This window comes from Dendropsophus ebraccatus, chromosome 3 (genome assembly GCF_027789765.1).
Source record: "Dendropsophus ebraccatus isolate aDenEbr1 chromosome 3, aDenEbr1.pat, whole genome shotgun sequence".
Classification (NCBI taxonomy): Eukaryota; Metazoa; Chordata; class Amphibia; order Anura; family Hylidae; genus Dendropsophus; species Dendropsophus ebraccatus.
The window spans coordinates 122762430-122782263 of NC_091456.1; the positions used below are offsets into that span (position 1 = coordinate 122762430).

General features: G+C 43.0%; 1 protein-coding gene across 7 annotated transcripts in view; it reads right to left on the reverse strand.

Moving 5' to 3' along the window:
• Positions 1-19834, reverse strand: part of ZBTB7A (zinc finger and BTB domain containing 7A) — a 33351-nt gene that overhangs the window by 12151 nt on the left and 1366 nt on the right. For 6 of the 7 annotated variants that reach the window (XM_069962607.1, XM_069962612.1, XM_069962609.1 and 3 more), the window contains exon 2: positions 8271-9397. In XM_069962607.1, the coding sequence (XP_069818708.1) occupies positions 8271-9385 (1115 nt within the window). In that variant the 5' untranslated portion in view covers positions 9386-9397. Of the gene's footprint in view, positions 1-5727; positions 5812-8270; positions 9398-19834 lie in introns of those variants that run through there. The other variant, XM_069962613.1, reaches the window with a different exon arrangement.

The window sequence follows — 19834 nt, forward strand, 5'->3', positions numbered from 1 at the left end:
GGTCGCATCAAATGTAATAAAAAGCAATCAAATGTAATATGCGCAATCAAGGTACCGATAGAAAGAACACATCATGGCGCAAAAAAGCCCCATAGACCAAAGGATAAAAGCACTATAAGCCTGGGAATAGAGCGATTTTAAGGAACATATATTTGTTAACAATGGTTTGAATTTTTTACAAACCATCAGATAATAAAAAAGTTATACATGTTACATATGTTGTAATCGTAACGACTTGAGGAACATGTATAACAAATCGGTTTTACCATAGGGCGAACGGCGTAAATGCAAAACTCTCCGAAATCAAAACAAATTCCTTTTTTTTTTTCAATTTGACAGCGCAAATGATTTTTTTCCAGTTTCCCAGCATATTTTATGGAAAAATAATGCCTGTCATTGCAAAGTACAATTGGTTTCGCAAAAAATAAGGGCTCATATACGTCTCTAGGTGAAAAAATGCAAGCGCTATGGACTTTTAAACATAAAATAGAAAAAGCAAAAGCGCAAAAATGAAAATTGTCTTTGACCTTAAGGGGTTAATATTGCTATGTGCACATCGTTATTTACTATAGATTTGTTTTATATTTTTGCATGCAAAAAATTATATTTATTGAATGCAATTTTGCAACTATGAAGTTATTAAACATACAGGGGTACCTCTGTTCTTGAACTTAAATGGTTCAGGAAAACGGGCTGAGAACCGAGCAGTGTTTCCCATAGGAAATAATGTAAATGTGTTTAATTGGTTCCAGCACCTACCAATAATTACCTACAATACTCATTTATTACATTGAGAAGTGCCCAGTTTGGGCTATTCACACAGTCCCTGTTAATTTGATCCATAATCTGTTCCGTAAAAAAAAAAAAAAGGACATGTCCTAGGGCGAATTGTGATTGTAGTATGGATTACCAATAGAAGTCTAAGGGATCCATATTTTTTATGGATGTCACATTCATGACATCTGTAAAAAAAACAATACAAAACAAAAAAGGATCAAATCTATGAAAACTAGTACTATTCACATTTTACGGAAACAGATACGGAAAGGGATGCAAATAGGGATGATTTTCCATGGATCACCGAGCAAAAAACAGGTAAGAGCGGGGAGCCCGTAGGAGATAGCCGTGGTCCTCTGCTGCTGCTCCTATTACACAAAAACACAAAAAAATGCAACAGCTCTTGGTCGTGCACTCCACCTATCCCACCCAGGTGGTGTAATTAGTTGTGCCGGTATAAGACAGATCTTGCATGCCCAGAGCATATGCGTATTTCATGCCATGGAGAGGCCATAGTACAGTGTAGGACTGCCCCGTGTATGAGGCCATTGTAACGTGGTGGGGTAGTTTACACCATTATTCTTATGTTTACATCATTATTTTTGTGGAAGCTTATTTTGGCAGTTGGGGGGGGGGGCTGCTTTAAACTATTTTCATGTCTGTATTGGGTCTGTATCTTGCCATAGCAACGCACTCCTGCCTAGTGTGAATGGTGTTCTAGGAGAGCTGACCAAATTTGACTTTTTTTTTTGTGTGTGTGTTCCAGATGGGGGAGTAGCTGCCTCTACTTGGTCGTGCACTCCACCTGTCCCACCCAGGTGGTGTAATTACTCGTGCCGGTATAGAACAGGTCTTGCATGCCATGCCATTTTTTTTGGCAGTTGGGGGGCTTCAAACTATTTTCATGTCTGTAGCTGGTCTGTATCTTGCCATTGCTCCTGCCTAGTGTGAATGGTGTTCTAGGAGAGCTGACCAAATTTGTCTTTCCTTTTTTTGTTTTTTTTTGCTGCTCCTATTACACAGATTAACGACCAGCAAAACATCACTATTGTTCTAAATTTTTTCAACACGTTGAAAGACAGTGATCAACCATCAGTCGACATTGTGCACGTCGGCTGAGTGTTGCTTTTTAACAGGAGCTAATACACCAAGCAATTATCGCCCATAACGGGTGATAATCAGCCAAATACAGCCGTTTGGTGTAATAGGGCTTTAGGTGTAGAAGGATGTCTGTGTTGGGCTTGAGAATGTGTTTATTGGCCCAGAATGAATGACCACAAAGAACATTATAGCACAGTGCGAAATATGTGCATCAAGCAATGACAAGCAACCAAAAGAAACATTACAACCACATGCAATTCCCGATAGGCTATGGTCAAAATTAGGAACAGATCTGTTCTTGTGGAATGACAACGACTATCTGGTAACTGTGGACTATTTTTTCACCTATTTTACAAGACACAAAGCTAAAAACAGTAATTAAAATACTTAAGGCCCATTTTGCCAGATATTGCATCGCTGATACTGTGTTCTCTGGCAACTCTACACAATTTACATTGAAAGGGTTTAAAAAAATTCAGTTGGGAATCTGAACAACAATAATCATCTCCAGGATATCCCCAAAGTAATGGTAAAGCAGAGTCAGCAGTGAAAACAGCCAAAAAGACTCATGTCATGTGGAAGGCAAAACAGGCAGGTAGAAATATATACTTGTTAATACTGGACCACAGGAACACACCCACACAAGGCCTAGACACCAGTCCAGCACAACGGTTTATGAGTAGACATACAAGGACTCTCTTACCATTTTAATGTGAATTACTAAAGCCAAAACTTGTGGGCGATATAAGCTAAACAGAAAAGCAGTCAAGATAGGCAAGTGTTCTATTACAATAAATCTGAAAACAGATCTGCATGTTCTCCAGAGAAATGAAAATATAGATTCAGCCAATAGCTAAATATGACATATACTCGCAAAAGGCGAAGGTTGTTCAGAAAGTAGGACTGCGGTCATATGAAATTATAACAGAGGAAGGAAGAAGACTGAGGAGAAATTGGAGACATCTGAGAATAAGAAGAGAAATAGATTATACAGGACCTTTGGTACAATTTATGGATACTCAAAGCAATGACACTATGCATACAGGCAGCAATAAAACAGAGACTGCTTAGGAGCATGGTGAGATCTTTGGCGAGCCCACCTCAAGGATTATATGTGACTTCTAGCTTTGTGTGTTAATGTTCATCATTTTGAATTTTTTACACAGTATTTCATTGTGCTTTCATTTAAAAGGATGTAGCAATATGTATATGCTGTGTATGGCCTCTGTGGTGTCTCACTACTTACAAAATATGGGCCAGTTCACACAGAGCAAAAGCAGCAAGCTCCACTGCTTTTGCTACATGTGAACTGGCCCTATTGGTTCAACTGTATTTTTTCAACTTGGTTGTTGTTCAGTAGTTTGTCTCATGCTAACATGTTCACCAGGGCTTTGGAGCCGGAAAAAATGTAACGACTCCAGCTTTAAAAAAAAAAACTAACATTTTATAATGGCATTTTCATAGAAATTTTTCTCATTAATATAGTTTATGTATGCCGTTAAGGCCTTTGACAGGATGGAATGGGAATTCCTGTGGCGGGTGATGGAACAATTTGGGCTAGGTAGTGAGTACATAGGTATGGTTATAAGTTGTTAGTAATGCAATAGCAGTTGTTACAGTAAATGCTTTTCAGTCGTCCCCCTTTAGGTTGGAACGCGGGACTAGGCAGGGATGTCCTTTCTCGCCCTTACTCTTAGCCCTTAATATAGAGCCCTTGGCGAATCTCCTTAGGTTAGACCCTAGTATTGTCGGTTTTGGAGCGAAGGGTGAGGGGGACAGAGTGTCTCTCTATGCCGACGATTTGATTTCTCTGGGACCCCGGGATAGCAGTTCCAAAAGTGGTAGACCTTATTCAGGATATTGGGCAGTTCTCCGGAAATCACCAGTATATCCAGTTCAATATAGTCCATAGACTTTATTATACCCCCGCCTTCTTACATAAAATAAAAAAAAAAAAATAAATATATATAACCATGAAATCACAGCACATCCAAATAGTGCAAAAATTCTGTGTCTTTTATTTCATAGTAGCAAAATCAATAGGTGCAACGTTTCTCTCTCATCTCGAGACCTTTCTCAAGCAACAATACAAACATCTCATATCCTTTTTATACAAGTGTGTGACAAAATCCAATTAATTAAGGGGTGAACATAACGTGAAACAGGTGTACAAGTAAGGTTCCGACCGGAACACAATGGGTTACATGGGATACATCAGTATCAGAAAATCATTACAAATACGTGATGTATACAAGGTGATACAATGTGTATATACATCAAAGTGAAAATTTTAAATGAAAAATCAACGGCGGGGTTCACTCACGCTAGCCACTGCTCTGTAAAGAAAGGAATAATTTAGAACCAAGTCAGACCTCATGGATCGTCCATATGTATGTTGGTTTGTAAATATTGCTAAGCCGCATGCGCTGGCCTGTATGACCTGATACGTCCAAGAGTATAGTGGGAGGTCCTGGGCAGGGAACTGTCAGGTTGCCGTAATGACATCTTGAAATACAACGGATAGGAACCGCGTTCACTGTAAGCACCATCTGAACACTGTCTTGTAGGAAAGAGACAAGGAACTCCATCCATTATACCGGGGTTATCCGGCTCAGTGACCGCTAGTTATGGAAAACCGCAGCTAAACCGCCATCGTGTCAAGGAGGGATTCAACCAGGTCAAAGTATGACCTAGGAAAACCTCACAAACGTCGCCCAAACCCCAAGTCGTGAAGTCTCACCCACTAGTGTCATGGTGTGAAAATGGCTTTGTTACTTGTCATAGTGTGAACATGGTCCCTAACCACACAAGGAAAATATCGTCTATGAATCTCCACCACCCCAGCACATGGCTGAAGTGGTGGGACTCATAGACGCATCTCTCCTCCAGCATGGCCACAAATGGAGAGATGCGTCTATGAGTCCCACCACTTCAGCCATGTGCTGGGGTGGTGGAGATTCATAGACGATATTTTCCTTGTGTGGTTAGGGTCTGAACAGGAACTTATGGAATTCCATTTATTCCTCAATAATATAGATGATAACATAAAATTTACACTTACACATTCCAGGGACTCGATCAATTTCCTGGATGTGAATGTAGCACTGGTGGACCAGAGGATACGAATGGATATATTCAGGAAGACCACTGATGTGAATACATGTCTACATTTCGCCAGCTGCCACCCGAGACCGATGATTCGTAGCCTACCCTATAGTCAAATGCTCAGGGCCCAAAGGATAACTGACTTACCTGATAAACTTGATACGAATCTGACAAAGATGACAGAGGAATTCCAATGTAGAGGTTACCCACGGACACTTTTACAGAGACACAAAAATAAGTTACTTAACATGACTAATACCACACAGAGGTCCAGAGATCAATCTAACAGGATACCTTTTGTGTCCACTTACACTGATCTCTCGCCCCGGATAGCTGATGTGGTGAGAAAACACTGGGGCATTATAAAAAATGGTTTCCACACTATCCCTGAGTTTCAAGTGCCACTTCTGATGTCATATCGCAGGGGGAGGAACTTGAGGGATAGATTGGTTAAGAGTGATGTTGCAATGAAGGATGCAAGTAAGGGACAAAAATTCCTTACAGTTAAAAACAAGGGTTCCTTCCCGTGCAGACAATGCGTCAGCTGCACATATATGAACAAAGGTTCCAGTTTCGTACATCCAACAACCAACAAGGAATACAACATCCGTTTTTACCTGACTTGTACTTCCAGCTGGGTGGTCTATGTCCTCATGTGCCTGTGTCGTTTGCTATATGTTGGACAGACGACGTGGGACATGAGGACTAGACTGAACCAGCACAGATATTCCATTCGTAAACAGAGGATAGACTTACCGGTATCCGAGCATTTCCTTGATGCAAAGCATGCTGAGAAAGATCTCCAGTTCATGTTGCTTGATCATGTACCTATTCCAAAAAGAGGTGGTGATAGGTTAACCATGTTACAGAAACGAGAACTGCAGTGGATCCACAGACTGGATACACTCCAGCCGAGGGGTCTCAATGTAGATTTCAGAATTACTACAAGAATGTACAAAAAATAAAATTGTAATGGGTTGTTAACCCTGATCCTTCCTTGAGCCTTGCCCTGTTAACTAGTTGATTTATATACTTATATCCTTTCTCTCTTTTTTTCTTTTAGATATTTACAGAAGGCGGCGGAGGAATCTCACTGCAAATCACTGCTACTGTTGTTTTCTTTCATTCATTGTGAGGCCAGGGACTATGATGTCGGGATTTGTTGGACCATGTTCACACTATGACAAGTAACAAAGCCATTTTCACACCATGACACTAGTGGGTGAGACTTCACGACTTGGGGTTTGGGCGACGTTTGTGAGGTTTTCCTAGGTCATACTTTGACCTGGTTGAATCCCTCCTTGACACGATGGCGGTTTAGCTGCGGTTTTCCGTAACTACCGGTCACCGAGCCGGATAACCCCGGCTGGAGTTCCTTGTCTCTTTCCTACAAGACAGTGTTCAGATGGTGCTTACAGTGAACGCGGTTCCTATCCGTTGTATTTCAAGATGTCATTACGGCAACCTGACAGTTCCCTGCCCAGGACCTCCCACTATACTCTTGGACGTATCAGGTCATACAGGCAAGCGCATGCGGCTTAGCAATATTTACAAACCAACATACATATGGACGATCCATGAGGTCTGACTTGGTTCTAAATTATTCCTTTCTTTACAGAGCAGTGGCTAGCGTGAGTGAACCCCGCCGTTGATTTTTCATTTAAAATTTTCACTTTGATGTATATACACATTGTATCACCTTGTATACATCACGTATTTGTAATGATTTTCTGATACTGATGTATCCCATGTAACCCATTGTGTTCCGGTCGGAACCTTACTTGTACACCTGTTTCACGTTATGTTCACCCCTTAATTAATTGGATTTTGTCACACACTTGTATAAAAAGGATATGAGATGTTTGTATTGTTGCTTGAGAAAGGTCTCGAGATGAGACAGAAACGTTGCACCTATTGATTTTGCTACTATGAAATAAAAGACACAGAATTTTTGCACTATTTGGATGTGCTGCGATTTCTTCGTTATATTGAAGAGGAGACTTTATCCAATCTCCGTCGCTGGCACTCCTGCACCGGATCTTTGAGTGCTCTCCAGACTGAAGTATGTATATATATATATATATATATATTTATTTTTATGTTCTATCAATCTAAGACATTTATTTATAACAACCAGAAAAACCCTTTCTCACATACATTTAGTTTCATCCATATATCAGTAATGTGGTCTTTATTTGGCAGTTTGTTTCTGAGCTGGAAGAGTCCATTGTGTGGGGGGAGCTATGGCTGTAGCAGGCTGTGTGTGTGTGTTTGTCAAGCTATGCCTGCATCAGCGTGTGTGTGTGTGCGCGTGTGCTATGGCTGCATCAAGCTGTGTGTTAAGAGGAAGAGGCAGAAATTAAAGGGGTAGTCTGGGCATCAGTGAAAAATCCAGGGTGGACAGGGATTGAGATGTGATGTCATAGGCCCACTCAGAAATGCCTGTTCAGCCAATCAGCGAGTGAGGCGGGACACAGCTTTTTTTTTTTTTTACTTTTACTGAAACGAAATACCGCCAGTTTGGCACTGCCAAGTGGGTGTGGCTTGCAAAAAGGGGTGTGACCTGCAAAAGGGGCATGTCAATAGCTCGGTTATGTTTGTCAAGGTTACATGTTCAATTAACCATGAAATTGATTAAGACCATTATCGCCCTACAGGAATGGTAAAGAAGTGTCAGCGGTGGCTCCAGTCAGCGGGGTACAAGCAAAAGGACACCAGGGATTGTGGACAGGTAAGCATACGTTTTTGTTATTTTATTTTCCCTTTCATCAGCCATTGGTCACACAGCAGTGATGTTTTTTTAACATGTTGAAAGACGTGCACAATTCTGCCTGTTTAAGCTTATAATTGCCCCATGTAAGTGGGCCCTAGGCTTGATAATCTGTCTTGATACTGTAACCCACCCCTTCCCTTAATTACCATTTCTGCACCTACTCCACTTCAGCTATGTCCTTGTTATATACAGGTGCCCAAAACTGTATACAATATTTCATATGTGGCTAACACTACCCCTCCCCCCCATTAGTACCCCAGTACCCACCACACCGGAGGTAAAATTAATTCCATTCCTCAAAATAATATGCGTGTTTTATATTGTTCTGTGCTGCAAATGCCAGCTGCATTAATGCATTTCTTTGCAATGTGCGTTCAATAACTTTACATATATGAATATGGTAAACAGTACCATGTCAAGTTGTATTTAGTCCATAACTGTAAGGTAATATAGAGATTAGAGCACTAAAGAAACAAAAAGATGATGCATGTTGATACATGTGAGTTAGGATTACCTTGTGAATCGGACCTTGCAGATAATGCACTCATATGGTTTTTCTCCAGTGTGAGTGCGTATGTGCCGAGGCAGCTTTCCTGCTCCTTGAATGACCTTCTCACAGATGGGACATTTCTGAAAGGCTTTGGCCCTCATTTTCTTCTCCACTTTTTGACTCCAACCCTGATAACCACCTGTCCCTTCATCACCATCCTCTTCGTCCTCTTCCTCATGAGGACCACTACGGAAGTATTTCAAGTAATAGTCCATAATTTCTTCTTCATTTTCTTCTTCTGGGCCCACACCCTCCCTCTGAGATGTATTAATCATGTGCTGCAACAGAGCACTTGCTGTCAGGCTGTCCATTTCATCTAAACACTGCCCCCCAGCAAGACCTCCAAGAAGTGGTGAGCCTTCTGCATCCTGTGGTTCGAGACCACCATCATGACTCTTATCTTCAGACATTAGTCTGTAATGTCCATTCTGCGAAGGAACATACATTTGGTCCTCATGCTTTCTTTGCCAACCATCCAAAAGTTGCCTTTCTGCCCCATTCTTCTGTAATGACTGGTGATATTCCTCTTCTAAATTAGAGGATTGTTCTGTTTCTTGTCCTAGCGGACAAGCGCTGTTCCAAGGACTTCCTTCTTGTCCTTTGCTCTGAAAGTACTCTAGATACTCTTGTGCTCGTGCCACGTTCTGTGGATCTCCTAAATGTTCAGATTCTTTCTGTCCTAAAAAAGGTCCATCTAAGAGGTCAGCACACACATTCTGAACTGTGCCAATGTCCAACAAACGTGAAGCATCCAGAATCTCACCCACATTCCCTGCACTTAATGTTAAGGTGGCTGTATAGGCAAAGTCAAGAAGAGCAGAGAGAGATTCAGCAGTTACAAAGTCCAGCTGATAAACAGTTAGTCTTTCAGCTGCTGGACCTGAGGTAAATAGCTGGCGAAAGTAGAGGCTGCAGGCGGCAAGGACTGAACGATGCGCAGGAAAATCCCGACCTTGGCAAAGAAGAAGTACATCGCATAATTCTCCACGCTGACGCTGCCCATTCAGAGCACACAGAACATCACTACCATGGTCAGGGAAAGGGATACCAATTGGGCCATCAACAGCAGAAGATGCCATACTGCTTCAACCCTGTAAAACAATCAAAACAGAAAATATACATTGTCAAAAATGTACTGTCTGCAAATAAGAGTACATTATACCATGTTCAAATCTGCACCAAAACTCTGTAACAGCATCTGTTTAAACAACGGGTCCTGAACAGACAAAAAATGTATTTATTTTTTTTGACCAGTCAAGGCTTGCTAAATAAATGGACACCAAACAGAAAAACCTACTGACCAAATTATAGTCAATGGGATCTGTCGGGATGAATTAATTTTGCATTGGAAATTAGAAATTATATATGTTTTTTTGAACATATGGGTGCATCACAATAAATTTTAATTTAATTTATTTCAGTAAGGCTTGGCTCACACAGCGTTTCTGCAGTCCGTTTAACGTACATATTTTATGAGGAAAAAAATGAATGTGTATGTAAAAGTGATAATTTAAAAATGAATTTGTTAAACAGACTACAAAAACACAGTGTGAACCAAACCTTAGTCAGTCTAACCCCTTTTCCGCATGAGGATGTAAATACGTTGTCACAGAGGAGCAATCTCGATCATGTCTGGTGCCGGCCGGGGTCTGCGCCGTAATGGCACTGATCCCGGCTCAGCATTCTATTGCCTTTGGCTGCAGCAGCCAAAAGCAATAGAACACTGATCTCATCAATCTATGCTGAATAACTATACAGCATAGATCTCAATGAGAGATCAGTGTGCATATACTAGAAGTCCCCCGTCTAGTATATGAGTAAAAAAAAAAGTGTTGTTGTTAATAAAAAGCCCCTCCCCTAATAAAAGTCAGAATCACCCCCCTTTTCCCATTTTATAAATAAAAATAAATAAATAAACATGTTTGGTATCACTGCTGCGTAATTGCCCAAAATATTACTTTATCACATTCCAGATCTCATAAGGGTAAACGGCGTAAGCACAAAAAAATCCCAAAGTGCAAAATTGCGCATTTTTGGTCGCATCAAATCCAGAAAAATTGTAATAACAAGCGATCAAAAAGTCGTATATGCGCCATCAAGGTACTGATAGAAAGAAAACATCTTGGCACAAACCAGACAGCCCCATAAACCAAAGGATGAAAGCGCTATAAGCCTGGAATAGAACGTTTCTAAGGAACAAATATTTGTTAATGGTCTGAATTTTTTACAAGCCATCGCATACTGTAAAATAAAAGTTATACATGTTACATATCGTTGTAATTGTACCGACTTGAGGAACATATATAACATGTCAGTTTTTCCATAGGACACACGCCATAAAACGAAGCCCCCCCCCCCCAAAGAAAAAGAATTGCGTTTTTTTTTTTTATTTTGTTGCGCATATAATTTTTTTCTGGTTTCGCAGCATATTGTATGCAAAAATTCAGCGTGTCATTGCAAAGTACAATTAGTGACGCAAAAAATAAGGGCTCATGTGGGTCTGTATGTGTAAAAATGCAAGTGCTCTGGCCTTTTAAGCACAAGAAGGAAAAAAAATAACACAAAAAACGAAAATTAGCCCGGTCAAGAAAGGGTTAAAAAAGTTAAACTCATACTATGCAGACTCATTATATATTTTTTAATGTTGATGATTATGGCTCACAGCTAATGAGAACTAAAAAGTTATTATCTCAAAAGAATAGAATAAGACCAAATAAATATATATTTAGGCTATGTTCACACTGCGTATGATTCCATCCGTAGATCGTACGCCGCCGTACATGTGCGGCTGAAACCACGGGCGTGGGAAAAATAGACATGCGGCCGGATGCGTACGAACCGCGAACATACGCCCGTAGTAGTTATGCTTCCCTAGCTTGTTTCGAAGCGATCTGAGGCAGGTCATTTACTTGGAAATCTTTGCCCAGCCCTGTAAACCACACAGAACCTTTTGGATCGAAAAATCAAGTTCAATTTGGCTGAAATAAGTACTTCGTACGGGACCGCATGGAAATCCACGGCCGTGAGTTTCAACATTTCCGTCCTCAAACAATGGTCTTGTTCATTTTTCATGGCGCCGTATACGATCCGGACGCAAGCTCATACGTAGTGTGCAATGTGCGGGCGTATATCGTATACTTTCAAGCGAACGCATCAACCTCAAAACTACATGCGTATATTCGAGGTTCACACTACGGACGGAATCATACGCAGTGTGAACATAGCCTTAATATTGAAATGTACAGTGTATACACTCAATACAGAGGTGTAGCTAGGCTCTCCTGCACCCGGGGCAAAGATTCAATTTGGCGCCCTCCCCCCCCCCCCCCCACCTTCACTGCTGGTATATAACATATATAAATATTTTTCACGATTTTTTTTAAAGTACTTCCATTTTTCCCATTTAAAATTTGGTCCCTAAGTACCTTAACGGAGGCACCATTGTCTCCGCTCCCTGCTGTCTGTACCTGAGGAGGCACTGCTGTCTCCGCTCCCTGCTGTCTGTACCTGTGAATTAGGAGGCGAAGCTTCCTGATCTATCTCCAGTGTGACAGTGTAATGTGATTCTATGGTGCCGTCTCCACCACTGCTGAGCACAAGTATGCTCAGCAGTAGAGTTGATCGAACTCAAACATTCACAAACCAGACGCATTAGATTGCTGATGTCTTCCTGGTCCGTGGGGAAGGAGGAGAGTGCCCGGGTACTGCCTGGAATTCCAAGATTCAGCCTATTACCTAGGATATTACCTAGGCTGAATCCCGGAATTCCAGGCGCCTCCTTCCCCTCGGACCAGGAAGACATCAGCAATCTAATGCGGCAGGTTTGTGAATGTTCGAGTTCGATCAAACCTAGGATTTCCCGAGGTTCTATCAACTCCACTCAGCAGCGGAGACAACAGCAGTAATACCTCCAGTAAGGTATTCCATTACCAAATTTAAGATATATAGAATACTAATTCAAGATATATAGAATATAGAATACTGTACAATTAGACCAGACCCCTAAATAGACACTGGACACGCTCTTGTGTGTCTCCCCCCCCATCCCAGACTGGTGTCACCTTGTACCCCTCTCCCCACTCCAGACTTGGCGCCCTTCAACCCCTTCCCAGACCCCCCACACACCTGTATTTTCTTCCTTTCTATTCCATAGTGCAGTGTAGATACAGGACCTGCGGTGACATCATAGTCACATGTCAAGGTCCTTCACCATCTACACAGTAACTTTGCTGTACTGTCTCCTGGCTGCTGTTTAGCCCTGAGTGGTAAAAATGCAGCGATTTTGCGCAAATTATAGCTAAACAGCAGCCAGGAGACAGTACAGTATGGTAAATACCTCTTTTGATCAAGTTAAAATCGTCTCCTGCCTCCCCACGCTGACAGAAGGCAGGAGGCTTCCTGGCTGCCTCATCCACTGTGATCCTTCTCTCTCTGCTCCCTGTGATGGCGCCCCCCCTGGTCTCTGCTCCCAGGACAGCTGCCCCGCCTCCTGACCCCCCTCGCTACGGCCCTGCTCAATACATAGGGTTCCTTTTATATAAATTCTGTGTGGCTCATCTGCATTGTTGGATCTGGTGTGTCTTATCTTCATCTTGACAATACCTCATAGATTCTCTATGGGGTTTAAAGTGACACTGTCACCCCCTTTGTGCATTCTGACATCTCTACACAGGTGTACAGGGTAAATTTAGCATTTTTCATACCTTATTTCATATCATACATCATGGTGCTTGTTCAAGTAAAAAGTGTCTATTTATCAACTGCAGATTGTATTAAGTGGGCGTGACCTCGCGGCATTAGCGCCACTTAACCCCACCCACAACTGCCCTTGACGCCAATTGGTTGGCCGACGTAAAGGGGGTGGGGTCTAGACCTTTTGGCCAGCCTGTTCCAATGGCTGTTCCAGCAAAAATGCAAACGCCCAAAAGTATGTGATGAAGTTGCTTACATTTCCCAATAGTTTTCTGGAAATATTTTGATTCTAAGGGCCCATTTACACAGAAAGATTATTTGACAGATTATCTGCTTCAAATTTGAAGTCAAAGCCAGAAAGAGACTATAAACAGAGATCAGGTCGCAAAGGAAAACCTGAGATTTCTCTTCTTTTCAAAGATTTGGCTTCAAATCTTTGTCAGATAATCTTTTTGTGTAAATAGACCCTCGGTAGTATCAATCATCAAACATTTTAGCTAAAGCATCTGGATGATGAATCTATTGTCACTCATAAGCCCCACTGACTATCCATCCATGCCTTCAATACCATTTTAGAAGAAAACAATTTTGGTCTATCCAGCTTTCAGTAATTCTTCTTCATGGCGACAGCTCAGGCCTTTCAGCAAGGAAGCATCTTTGTGTACCAACTAACAGCCTTCTCCTAGGGCATCTCATATCTCTGCAAATACTGAAGGCTCTGTGGGACTTTCTAAAGGAAAGTTCATTTTAAACTTTAGGGGGAAATTTATCAAGCAGTCTTAACCCCTTAACGACATCGGGCATAAATTTACGCCCTCGCAGCCTGGTACTTAACGCACCAGGGCGTAAATTTACGCCCGATGTTTCCCCGATCGCTGTGTGTTCACACACAGCGGTCGGGGAAGATGGCCTGCTATAATGTATAGCAGGCCATCGCTGCTATCGGCTGATCAATACAGATCAGCCGATAGCAGCTGAATACAGCTTTCCGAGTCAACGGTGACCCGGAAAGCAATGGCGATTGGTGCTGTCCGGGACAACAACAATCGCCATTAGTGTCCCCAACAAAGATGGCGCCAGTGCCACCCCCATGATCGCCGTGATAGGCCGGCCAGTACTGGCCGGCCCATCACGGCGATCTAACAGTTAAAAAGTGTCCGGCCGGGTTCTGCACCCCTCAGCTAGGTAGCTGAGGGGTGCAGAACAGGTGTGTGTGGTGCAGGTGTACCATACTCACCTGATCCTGGCCTCCGGAACGAAGATTGGCGGCCCCGCGCGTCCTCTTCTCCTCGTCGCCACCACTTCCGGGTTCGTTCGGTCTTCGTCGGGAATCTTCGGCTCTTCGGGCTTTTCCGTCGCCCCCATCTTCGGCCATCTCCGCCAGCTCCATTCTACTGCCCCCTAGCGGCTGATCAGTGTATATTATATCATTTGCTTTGGGGTAAAAAGTTTTTTGTTTTTTTTTTTCCAAATTTTTTTTTCTTTTTATTCGCCTTAACGCCGCTGAGTGCTGATCAGCATCGCACATAAGTGTGCCGCTGATCAGCAACTCCTCCTTTTTGGCGTAGGGGCATTTTTCCCCCTATATCCTACCGCCACTGTCTGCTGATAAGTGCCGCACATAAGTGCGGCATTTATCAGCAGCTTCTTTTTTGGCGTAGCTATATTTTTTCTTACTGTCAAAAAAACGTAAAAAAACACTACATTACACCACACTACACAAAATAAAGTTTTACACTACACTACATTACACATTTACATATCCCATATCCCAATCTCCATATACTAGTTCCCGTATAAAGATGGCCCCCAGGGTGTTTTTTCGGCGTCAGACGCATACACTATTATTGCCTCCGACACTGAAACAGCCAGTGAGGATGAATGGGGGGATCCTTCTTTCCTCCATTCATCCTCATCATCCTCATCATCAAGTGACGTGTCTGGGGGTAGCGTAGCGTACGCTGCCCCCCAGAAACGTCTTTTCCGCCAATACCGTCCCAATAAGAGATGACGGTATGGCGTGAAATTCTACAAACTCTGTGAGAGTACCTCAGGGTACACGTACAGATTTAGGGTACGTGCACACTGCGGAATGGCGAAGGATAACTCTTTGTGCATTCCGCAGCTGGCACCCACCGGCAGACCGATGCAGGCATGTGTCTCCACCCGTGTCATAGACTTCATTCTATGCACGGGCGGATTCCATCGTCCGTCCAAAGAATGAACACATTGGTCGGAGAGTGGAATCCGCCTGTGCATAGAATGAAGTCTATGACACGAACTGAGACGCACGCCTGCATCAGTCTGCCGGTGGGTGCCCGCTGCGGAATGCGTGAAGGGATATCTGTCGCGATTCCGCAGTGTGCACGTACCTTTAGAGTGTATGAAGGAAGGGACACCTGAAACCTGAATCAACACAGGTTGAATTTGATGGACACCTGTCCTTTTCAACCTTATAAACTAATAATTGGCCTAACACCCCCAAATAAATTAGAATTGTCCCTTTTCCCCAGCTAAATAGGTATGACCGACATTACCATTAGAGGATGCCATGATGCAATTACAAAGCCTCTGTGCGGCCAGGACAGTAGAAACCCCCCACAAGTGACCCCATTCTGGAAACTACACCCCATAAGGAATCTAACAAGGGAGGCAGCAGGGATATGGCCCCCTGGTGACGGCCACATTTGGGAAGTGAAAATGGAAAAAAATGGTATTTTTTATTTTCCTGGCACATGTTCGACAAATTTGCCCGTCACTAGTGGGGTCCATATGCTCACTGCACCCCTTGTTAAGATTCCTCATGGGGTGTAGTTTCCATAATGGGGTCACTTGTGGGGGGTTTCTACTGTTCTGGCAGCACAGGAGCTTTGTAATTGCGACATGGTCTCCATCCTCCATTACATAAATGGCGCTCTGTCCCTTTGGTGGCTTGCCCTGTGCCCATATGGCACATTATGTCCACATGTGGGGTATTTTCGTACTCAGGGAAAATTACTCTACACGTTTTGTGTTCATTTTCTTTTTTAACCTCTTGTGGAAATGGGAAAAATCAAGGCTAGACCAACATTTAGAGTAAAAAATGCTTAATTTTTACACTAAATCATTGATCTTGTCTTGATTTTTTCATTTTCACAAGGGTTTAAAAGATAAAAAAAACACAAAATGTGTAGAACAATTTCCCCTGAGTACGAAAATACCCCACATGTGGACATAAAGCGCCATGCGGGTGCAGGGTAAGCCTCCAAAGGGAAGGAGCACCATTTGGGTTTTGGAGGCTGGATTTGGAATGGAATGGATTTCGAGGGCCATGTTGCATTTAAAAGGCCCCTGTGTTGCCAAGACCGTTGAAACCCCCCACAATTGACCCCATTATGGAAACTACACCCCTTAGGGAATGTAACAAGGGGTGTATTGAGCATATGGACCCCACTGGTGACGGGCACAAATGTAGAACAATGTGGCGTGAAAATGAAATATTACATTTTTTACACTATAATGTTGGTTTAGCCTTGAATTTATCATTTTCACAAGGGGTTAAAAGAGAAAAAAACACACAAAATGTGTAGAGCAATTTCCCCCGAGTCCGTAAATACCCCACATGTTGACATAAAGCGCCATGTGGGCGCAGGGCAAGCCTCCGAAGGGAAGGAGCGCCATTTGGACTTTGGAGGCTGGATTTGGCCAGAATGGATGATGAACGCCATGTCGCATTTACAGAGCCCTCGTGCTGCCAAAACACTGGAAACCCCCCACAAGTGACCCCATTCTGGAAACTACACCCCTCAAGGAATCTAACAAGGGGTGCAGTGAGGATATGGACCCCTTGATGACGGGCACATTTGTGCCGTGAAAGTGAAAAAATGAAAAATTGACGTAACATTGTTCCACATTTGTGCCCGTCACCAGTGGGGTCCATATGCTCACTGCACCCCTTGTTAGATTCCTTAAGGGGTGTAGTTTCCAAAATGGGGTCACTTGTGGGGGGTTTCAAGTGTCTTGGCAGCACGAGGGCTCTGTAAATGCGACATGGCCCTTGAAATCCATTCCAGTAAAATCCAGCTTGCAAAGGCCAATTGGTGCTCCTTCCCTTTGGAGGCTCGTCCTGCACCCGCTTGGCACTTTATCGCCACATGTGGGGTATTTCTGTACTTGGGAGAAACTGCGCTACACGCTTTGTGTTTTTTTTTCCTTTTATCCCATTGTGAAAATGAAAAATTGAAGGCTAGAACAATGTTATAGTGTAAAAAATACATTTTTCTTTTTTCACGCCACATTGTTCTGAAAATCTGTGAAGCACCTGTGGGGTCCAGATGCTCACCGCACCCCTTGTTACACTCCTTGAGGGGTCTAGTTTTCTAAATGGTGTCCCTTTAGGGGTGTTTTTTAGGTTTTGGCACCCCAGAGCCTCTGTCAACCTGAAGTGGTACAGTCAGAAATGACCAAATATAACGGAGCCATTGAAATTCACTAGGCGCTCCTTTGTATCTGAGGCTTGTGGTTCCGTCAAACAATGCATTAGGGCCACATATGGGGTATTTCTATAAACTGCAGAAACGGGGCAATCAATATTGGGGTGAATTTCTCTGGTATTAAGTTTATAAATATGAAAAATATTGGATTACAATAAAATCTCTGCACAGAAAATTTTATTTCTGTGACTCTCCTAAAGGGTTAAAACACTTTCTGGATGTGCTTTTGCAGAGTTTGGGGGGTGCAGTTTCTGAAATGGGGTGCTTTGTGGGGCTTTCTAACATACAGGCCCCTCAAATACACTTAAAAGGTATAAACCCACACACCGTATACGCAGCTTATTTACTGCTGCGATACGCAGCAAATACGCAGCAGATTAGATCTAAATAACTGAACACAGCATCAAATCTTCACCATCACATCTGCTGCGTATTTGCTGCGTATTTGCTGCGTTTTTGCTGCGTATACGGTGTGTGGGTTTATACCCTACCTGAACAGGTCCCTAAAAATATCTGATTTTGAAATTTTACTGAAAATTTGGAAATTTGCTGCTTATGTTTTAAGCTTTCTATTGTCTATAAAAAATGAAAGATTGTTTAATAAATGCTGCCAACATAAAGTAGACGTGTTGCTTATGCTATTTAATATATAATTTATGTGGTATAACCACTTTCTGTATTAGCAAAAAAGTTTCAAAGTTGGAAAAATGCATTTTTTCACAATTTTTCACGTTATTTGGGGTTTTTTCATAAATATTCGTTATAAATATCGACTCCAATTTACCAGAAATGTAAAGTACAATATGTCACGAGAAAACAAACTCAGAATCAGCTGGATAGGTAAAAGCATTCCGAAGTTATTAATGACTAAAGTGACACAGGTCATATTCATAAAATTTGTCTCTGTCATTAAGGCCATTTCAGGCTCTGTCCTTAAGGAGTTAAAATAAGAATGTTATTTGTTGCCCATAGCAACCAATCAGAGCTCAGCTTTCTTATATCAATGAGCCGTGGACTCGGAATCCCACCTGTCTCACCCCCTCAATGTGTGATGTCTTGCACGCCTCTGACGCTCTCTGCTCACAGAACTGACATGTCAATTCTTTGAGTGGAGAGCGGAGGTGCGTGAGACATCACATTGAAACGGTCAGAAAGGTGGGATTCGAGTCCACGGCACGAGTTCTGCTCAGAATTTCCACCTGTTTTGCTCAGTGTGAACAGGCCCTAAGGCTATGTTCCCACTTCGTGAACATAGCTGGAAAAGGCGGCCGTCTTATAATATAGATGGCTACTGATAATGTTTGTAATCATTATTAACCTATAAAGTTTTTGGCTATGCTCCCACTTCGGGAACAAATTGGGGAAAGGCGGCCGTCTTGTAAAATAGACGCTACCTTCCCACCATTTGTTCGTGAAGTAGGAACATAGCCAATAACTTATAGGAACTATTACAAGACATCTAAATTAGGCCCTATTCACACGTCAATAATCCCGTCTGTAATTGCGGACCTGCAACTACAAACAGGATTCGAGTGTGTGTCTGTCCCCATTTGCACTGACCTAATAATTAAAATAGGTGGATCTGGCCCTTTTACCAATGTGCAGCAGCTACATATGTGTAAAAGAGTCCATTCAAATCAACTGGCACTATATTGTCCGCAATAATAATACTCATGAGTGAAAGGAGTTTAAGACCACCCAGATATCAGGTACTTGATTTCTGACAACACTCTTCCTTAAAACCATACTTAAAGGGGTACTCCAGCGGGGGGGCACTTTTTTGCTGGGACCGGGGAGGAGGTGGCTGAGGGAAAAGACGTCCACTCACCTCCCCAGTTCCAGCAGCGGGTCCCGCATCGCGGCACTCCGGTGCCCTGTTCCCAGCCGCTTCCTGGTGTCTGACGCGGGCCCGAGACGTGACGTCTCAGGTCTGCTCAGCCAGTCAGTGATGGAGGCGGGATCCGTCCTGACACCAGGAAGCGGACGGGAAATGGGCACCGGAGCGCCGCGATGCGGGACCCGCCGCTGGAATCGGGGAGGTGAGTGGACGTCTTTTCCCTCAGCCACCTCCTCCCCGATCCCAGCAAAAAAGTGCCCCCCCCCCCCCGCTGGAGTACCCCTTTAATACCCTTCTTTACAAATCTGAGAGAGGACATGCTTGCAGCAAATTTGATAGGTAGCACGCGTGATGTGACAGTGTATCATGTACAGTTACATCCATGAGCACCCTGCATCATTTCTCTTTAATACGAGCTGCACTTTCTACTTTTGAGCAATTACCTTTCGTTATCACAGGCAGAAATCTGCTGCCCCACCCTGTAACTCCCACAGGGCGAGATGTGTCTAGTATACCTCTCCCAAAAG